This window comes from Odontomachus brunneus, unplaced genomic scaffold, assembly GCF_010583005.1.
Source record: "Odontomachus brunneus isolate Ranch 3 - 2012 unplaced genomic scaffold, Obru_v1 Obru_scaffold_062, whole genome shotgun sequence".
Taxonomy (NCBI): Eukaryota; Metazoa; Arthropoda; class Insecta; order Hymenoptera; family Formicidae; genus Odontomachus; species Odontomachus brunneus.
Window position 1 is genome coordinate 214,652 of NW_022639512.1, and position 8,379 is coordinate 223,030.

Genomic DNA, 8,379 nt, shown 5'->3' on the forward strand with positions numbered 1-8,379 from the left:
TTTCTTTGATTTAAAGAATTTTTTTAGTGTGTATTATCAGTTTAAATTTCAATTTTCTTACTTCTTCATTAATTTATTAAATATAAATAATTATATTCATGTATGTGTAATATTTATAGAAATATTTACAAGATATTACTACAAATATTAATTTTTGGTTTACAATAAATATTGTATAAAATATTTAGATATTTAGCCTATATTTTAATAATATTTTGAATTATAATTTTTATACTTTTTCCTCTCTCTCTTTATGTATATATAAAGAAATATCTATATAATATTTTAAAAAAATAATTCGAAATAAATATTTATAAATATTTATCATTAATATTGTGTGCTCTCTGGGTTAATACTTTAAATCTTGACAGTACTTTACGTAAGTATTTCATCGCTTAGCAAAGTATTACATTAGAATTTAAATATTGACAATGCTCTGCGTAAGTTATACAGGGTGAATATTATATACAGGAACACCTGAATATCTCGAAAACAAAGCGTTGTATAAAAAAATGTGAAATACAAAAGTTGTAGGGTTTAAAAAGATCTATTTTATGATATTAGCAGTTTGACCTTGAGTTGCGTCATAAAGATCAGGTCAAGGTCACAATGATGTTTTTAAATGGATACCCCCATTTTTTATTGTATATTCTTGTAGCTTATCTCGAGAGCTTTCCAAAACACTATACTTAAGTATTTTTTCGTTAAGTACTTTTCGAGTTAAGAGGCTTCAAAGTTACGCTCTTTAGCATTAGCGCGCGGCCGATTAAGGCAAGAGGAAAATCATATCCGGCCGATTAAGGTAAGCTAAGGCAGAGAAAAACGTAAACACAAGCGCGGTAAACGAGAGCTGCCCTTGCGTTTACGTTTTTTAGGCCATCAGCCTTACGCTATTTACTATTAATACGAGCGCGCGTTCGTGCTCGTCACTACGGTATCCACGCGCGCTAATGCTAAAGAGCGTAACTTTGAAGCCTCTTAACTCGAAAAGTACTTAACGAAAAAATACTTAAGTATAGTGTTTTGGAAAGCTCTCGAGATAAGCTACAAGAATATACAATAAAAAATGGGGGTATCCATTTAAAAACATCATTGTGACCTTGACCTGATCTTTATGACGCAACTCAAGGTCAAACTGCTAATATCATAAAATAGATCTTTTTAAACCCTACAACTTTTGTATTTAACATTTTTTTTATACAACGCTTTGTTTTCGAGATATTCAGGTGTTCCGGTATATAATATTCACCCTGTATTATCACTGAACGAAGTATTATATATCAATATTTAAGTAGTGAAGTCGATCATAAGATAGTATTTGTAACACTAAACACTGAAATACTTGAGCTCTAAAAGCTGTATTTGAATCATAGAATATTACTAAACACTGTACTTTTAATACTGAAATTAAATAATTAATCAATGATTCTCAGTATGATATTTCTGTAAGGATTATTGAAATATAACAGAGATAGTCTTTTATAGAGACTTAGCGTATCTTATCGTTTTGTTGAATCTATCATGAATAATTCACTGAAAATCTGTCGTAATTAATAATGTATTGGTAATAACAATAGAACTCTTACGGAAAAAAACTATAGGAATACGAAAAAATTACTGGCATACTATTAAAGAACTACAGTTTTTCAATAGCATGTTAATAGTTTTTTCGTATTTTTGCAATTTTTTTCCATAAGGTAAAGAACATAAAGTTTTTGCCACGGAAAAAAATTTGCTACATATAGATAACTAAACATAATTTGCTGCGTTAGCCACTTTTTTGCTATAGAAGCAGGTTTTCTTGTTATTATAGCATGAAAATAAGTTTTTGCAGTAAAGAAAATGCAGCTAATACAGCGAATTACGTTTAATTGTCCATATGTAGCAGCAAATTAATTACATATATCCATATGCAGCAAATTCTTTTTTTCCATGCATATTACAAGTATTTATCTTCGAAGACAGAATGTGCCATATAATTATGATTGAACTTCACCTGCTTATAACAATTTCGTTTAATCGATAAAATCTTAAGAGTTTAAATTGTAGACTCATAATGAGTTGCAGAAATGGGGTAAATAAAAATGATAAAATATGTAAAGTGAGGACATTTATATTGTAACGAATGCGAATTAATGTTTCTGCGTCAATGTATAATTATTGCGCTGACGCGCGCGCGCATATACAGCTCCAAATTACTACTTTTACTTTCTTGTTATAAACTTCATTTCAACCGTGTTGCTTGCCAGTTACACAAGTAGCCAGTTACTGAGTAACATCAGATGTGGAAGATTCCGTGTTACTTGTTACTTGTTTCGCGAGAATAAATATTGATATATGGATTGTCTGAAAACTTAAGATTAATTTTTTTTTTAATGTAAAGACATTTCTACCTGTGGTATATTCTTGTATTATCCTCGTGTATACAGAGTATCTGACGTAAGCTATACAAAACTGTATGTAAAGGTAAAGCACGCTGAAAAAACAACCTATACAAAAGAACCCTTAGCATTTTATAAACAATTACGTAAAATTTCGAGATATTGATAAAAAAAGATTAACGAACCAGCCTACGCAATGTTGTGAGACATGTTCCGTTAGCGCGAGATATCATAAAAATTGTTCGAAATGCGACTATTTGTTTGCGACACGCTCACCATACATCGAAAAATAATTATTATCACTCTGTTCACATCCTTACTCAATCTTGAGCTATCAGTGAATATCCGGCTATGCTAAAAGATAGTAGCGTTTTAATCATTTTTTAAGAGATTTTGCGCTTATAGAACTCAGTCCAACAACGCGTGCTCAGATTCGTCAATTTTTTTCATTAATATCTCGAAGTTTTATGTAGTTATTTGCGAAATGCTAGAGCTCTTCGTGTTCAGGTTCTACACGTGAACACGTTCTACTTTTACACATGTGATTTTATATACCTTGCGTCAAACACTGTATATACGCTGTATATACACTGTATATACGCTGCATTTTTTTTCTCAAAATCTGTTATACAGTCATCAACAGTGTTAATTGTTTAGCATTTTTCAGATTCTGCGTTAAAAATTTCTCAAGAACGGTAAGCGTTTAAGCTATAATGTTATCTATTTGTTTTATATAGCAATTTTATATACACGTACAGAAATTAGTATAATAATTAGTATAAGTGGTATAATAAATAATATAATAATTATTATAATATACAAAACCGTGATTTTGATCTGAGTGCACTGAGAACTGTGTTTTATAACTAGTGGAACAATAACCCGCACAACACAATGTCTAAAATCGAGACATAAGTTGTCTTTAAAACGCCTTTAAGACATTTTATGTCTCGATTTTAGGCGTTGTGTTATGTAAGTATATATGGGAAAATTTTTTGTTCACGTGTTGTGACGTGGCAGCCTCGGAGGCGCCCGTCCCAAAGAAAATCGTACCAATTTCGCAATTGTTTCTCGCGTATCGCGTCCCGAAAAAATTCTCACGAATGCTATCGCGTATCGCGTTCCGGCGTATTTTGTTTTGTGTTAGCTCTCGGGAGAATCGTTGAAATCATTTTGTACGAGCGGAGCAGATTTGAAGGTCCTCGTGTTCCAAACTTTGTGCCCCTCGGCTTCCCTTGTCGGCCACCAGGACCAACTGAACCGAGGACATCGTGGGACGAAGGAACAGCGACCGCCGGCTCATCGCTCTCGCTCAGGTGAATCGCTCTCACATTATTTAACGTTAGAAAGTTCTCGAATTTCCCGATCGCTCTGCGTTAGCGAATATTATATTCGATAACGAAAATACAACTACCGAAATAGCAGATGATACCGCTCAGTTGTGTTTTTAGCGGGCGTTTGGCGGACACGGCAGGAGGACGAGACCGTCCCGATGATCCCAGCATGAAAAACTGGAGCGCCGATGGAGACCGCGAACCGATCCCCAACGGCAACAGTGCCTTGAGACAAGTAACATTTCGAGATAAGCCTACCAAAAATTGCCGATTCCCGAGTGCCGAATACCTTCAGGCGAGAAGGGAAGCGACGAAGGAGGAACGGCGAGGATACGCGGTCCTCAGAAAGCAGATGGATCAGCAGCCTTTCCCCGACCGTCACTTCGGACACACGACCGTGATACCGCCGTGAGACAGCGATAGTGCGATTGAGACAGGGAGAGAGAGAGAGTGAGAAAGAAAGTGAGAGGGAGAGAAAGAGCGAGCGGGTGAACGAGAGAGGAATACCGCGGAGAGTGACCCGGAGCACCGTCACTGCCGCCGCCGAAGCCATCCATAAGGAAAGCCGTCGCAAATTGTAAGACCTCCCATCTGCTCAATCATTTCATGCCATTACCGTAAGTTTTGTGTACCATCGTCCCGTCGGCGGAGCGGCCGCGTGTAAGAAGGAGACCGTCCTCGGGTCTTAATTGTCGTGTTCTCGTTGCCATCACAAGTATCGCGGCTCTTTTATGAAAATTATCTTACGATTATTTTCGGGACGTGCGAGAGTCCCGCCAATAAATTTTATACTATTGATCACGCGCGGAGTCTTCTTCTTATTTCCTCCATCCATCCCGTCTCCGACTTAAAATAAACGGAAAGCTACCGGTCCCGACGATTCCCGGGTCGCACGAATTTATGAAAATTAGTACATTTCGCGTTTATTGAGGTGGTGCGGCCTTTTCTGCACCTGGCGCCCGTCTTGTGTTGTGGCGTGATTCAGGGACAACGACAATTTGCCGACGCGGCTGACAGGCGACTGTTTGCCGTCGCTCGCGAGTAAACCTCGCGAAAAAGACGTCGTAGTGTATTGCTATTTCTTTTTTTACTTTTTCTATTAGAACATCGAAATATAATTAACGTAAGGAAGTATAATGGTAAAAAAAGCAGTTTTTTGCCTACCAAGATAAGCGTGAAAACGTTATCATTTCTTGCTTACTAATTTTGACCAGCTAAATACAGTGGTAAATTCCAGTATCAATAAGATGACTGACTTCCGATATCTAAAATGACGAATTCTATATGGCGCACTTTAAAGTAAAAATTTGTTAATTCTTTTATAAATTAAATAAGGAGACATGAACTTTTTTTGCCATTTTTTCACATGTCTTTTGAAAATATCCTGCACTAGTTGTTTCTGGTTTGTATATTTGCAAATAGCAATTTTCCCCCAGAATATTGACAAGTTCGGCACTACTTGTATCCCTGACGAAAATAAAAAATTTCATAAGCGTTTGTTTAGCGTTTACATAAGCGTTTGCGGGAGTTCATTGAGAGTTTAGAAATTATCGATAGAGCGGAAATTGCAACACTGTAGCGTTTACGTATTGGAAGAGCGTTTGTTGAACGGAGGAAAAACCCTTGTCTTACGGAAAACGTTGGAAAAAGTGTTTTTCAAACGTTTTAAAAGTCTGACAACAAACTCGCTGCACAAAAGTGTATCAGTGTTTATTGAGTGTGTTTTGAAAAGCGTTGCTTCAGCGTTGCAGAACTTTCACAAAATATTATATACAGCATTTAATGAGTTATGAAAGCGTTTCGAAAGCTTTCATAATCCAACAGCGTCTCTCGAGCTTACAGGATGTCAACGTTCATACAAAATTTGAAAGTGTATAAACTCTCAGGAAATACTTATCGGACGGTTTATAAGGTTTTTATTTTCATCAGGGATATAGGGGATTATCTGGAGCAATACAACCTCAAAATTAAAGTTTCCCGGCATTTTTCCGAGTAATTCTAATAACATAACTGTAACTTAACTGGTAAAAGTTAGTAAAGAATGATAATATTTTCACGTTTATCTGGATAGATAAAAACAGTCTTTTTAACATTGTTCTTTAAGTAAGACAGTCCATATTTTTGCTCAATATTTGCTTATTATATTGTTATTATTTATAGAGTGTGTACAGGTGAATAATATCGCATCATTGCTTCGTTATTTTACAGTTTACCAGCATAATAATGCTTACGAGTGTAGCTTTGATAACCTTAGTATGTATTGGCATAATTTACTTAATCCCGAAATATCGGAAGCGGTTACGATTCGTTCAAATGGCAAATGCATTACCAGGTCCAAAAACGCAACCGATTATTGGAAATGCCTACTACCTTCTCCAAAGAAATTTTGACGGTAATATTAACGTTTATATACTTGTCAATATTATAAACGGAATAAAAATTTTGCAAAAATAAAAATAAAAATAAAAATTAATAAATTTATAGAGGGGTTCAAATTGGCATCCAAATCATTCACTGTAGTAAATTTAATTTACGATGAAACTATTAAAGTATGCTAATTACTTAAAAAAAATAATTAGGGACTTCTTATGAAAATAAACCATAAAACATAATATTATTTCAAAATAAAATTATTTAACGTTGATTTATTAAAAACTATAATATCATTAAATACAGACAATTGCTTAACAGTAATATATTTTTAAAGTATAAAAAATTTCAGAATTGTTGAACAGTATATCTTTCCTCACGGGTACTTACCCGTCTCCATTTCGATTTTGGTTGTACAGTAAACTAATTATTGGTGTCACCGATCCAGACCAAATGAAAGTAAGAGTGCAACGTTTACATTATTTATTTATTAATTTATTTGTATATTCTGAGAAGAAAAAGTAGTTGGTCGACAAAATCGGCGATTATACGTCTTCAAAGAAATATTATGCTTATTCAAAACATTATGTGTTAATGTAAAAATAAGTTGCGTTGATATAGTTACTAATCACAACCATTGAATCAATAGATAACACGTTGCAGCAACAATATAATTCGTTTAATCGACTAAACGTTTACTTGAACGAATTTTGTTCGTTAAAGCAAAGACTCATTAATTCAACCACTTCTTTTTCTCAGAATATGAGTGAATTACAAGCAATCGTAAATCAATGTTGTTGTCTATCTTGACAACAAATCATTTTTTATAGCAAATTAGAATAAACTTCCGAATACCACCCACGTCCGATTGTGCAGAAATTTTGCTGGAACATGAATATTCCAAATAATGTCAAATGAATGTCCTTAAATAGTTTTCCATCGATAAAAGCCGATAAAAATAAATGAGTTTTCAACAAAAAAATATATAAATTTAAAAATTTTTTTAATAATAGAATTAAAAAGTTAACAAAATTAACACAATTTTAAAAAAATTTAGAAATTTCAAAAAATTAAAAGAATTTTTTTTAATTTAAGAAAGAGTAAAAACATTGAGATGATAATTATCATCATTTTAACAACAAATTTTCAACATTTTATTTATAATACTTTTGCGACGGAAGATTAATTGTTTATACACATTTACATTGTATATAATATGTAGATCATAGGTGACATATGGTTTAAGCTTTGTATTTAAATAATACATACATACATATTTAAATAAACAAATTCTATCACAATACGTAAACTCATCTAAGAAAGTAGCATAATGTATATACAGAGTGTCCCGTATCACCTTCACAATCTCTTGTGAGGACGTAGAGCGGAGATGAACACAAAAGTCCTATACCATTTTGCGATATTCGCAATAATAGTCGAGATATTAATTAAAAAAGATTGTTGAATAATAATGCGTGATATGGTATATGAGCTGCAATTGCGCCGTCTGCTGTTGTATACTTGTACACGCACCGGCGTAAATGCCGTCCGTATATCCGTGTGACTCGCACACGATGACGCGTCACTCACACACTGCTGCCTGTAGGTGAGAAAAAGCAGCACGGTCTGGCGGAGGAGGTTAGCGGTGTACGATCGTCGGACGCTTGGAAAGGGAATAGTGGTGGGAGTCGCGGCGATCTTCCATCCTCTATCGCAGACATAAAAGCGAGAGAGATAGCATTATAAGACGTCGTGGACAGAAATGCCGTCCTAAAATACGTGTGACGCACACTAAGAAAACGCTCGACTCACACTGTCTCGTCTATACGTGAGCAATACGCGGTGTTCCGACGACTGTTTCGCTCGCTCGAACATCCATGCATTTTTTCTTGTTAGCAAGGAAATTACTGTAATGTAAAAAGAGATTTTGGGGAAGAGTTTTCAGAAGGCTTCGACAAATGTTTCTTAATAGCTGCTCTTAAAAAAAATAAATATTAGATTATTAGATTTATTTCAATACAGAATACTGCATTAATATAGAATACTGCAATAATACAGCGCTTGTATAGGTTGTCGAAGTAGAATATTTTTAATTTTAGTGTTGCATAAACACGCGAGATATAATTATTTCATATTTTATGCGTTCGAATATTGTTCCATCGTTATAAAATTTGGTGAAAAGACCCTGAAAAGGGCCGATTTTTGCGCCTGTTTCAAATAATTATTGTCCCTTATTATTATTATGGATATAGAAATGCGGCCCGTTTCTGCTATCATCGTCCGCTTTTTTTCGT

At 34.4% G+C, this 8,379-nt stretch overlaps 1 protein-coding gene across 2 annotated transcripts in view; it reads left to right on the forward strand.

Annotated features, from left to right (window-relative positions):
- The first annotated feature begins 2,236 nt into the window (after positions 1–2,236).
- Positions 2,237–8,379, forward strand: part of LOC116846219 (cytochrome P450 4C1-like) — a 24,522-nt gene continuing 18,379 nt past the window's right edge. Inside the window, exons 1-4 of one of the 2 annotated variants that reach the window (XM_032819769.1) lie at positions 2,237–2,377; positions 3,049–3,076; positions 5,924–6,107; positions 6,438–6,544. In XM_032819769.1, coding sequence (XP_032675660.1) covers positions 5,939–6,107; positions 6,438–6,544 — 276 coding nt within the window. In that variant the 5' untranslated portion in view covers positions 2,237–2,377; positions 3,049–3,076; positions 5,924–5,938. Of the gene's footprint in view, positions 2,378–3,048; positions 3,077–4,064; positions 4,293–5,923; positions 6,108–6,437; positions 6,545–8,379 lie in introns of those variants that run through there. The other variant, XM_032819770.1, reaches the window with a different exon arrangement.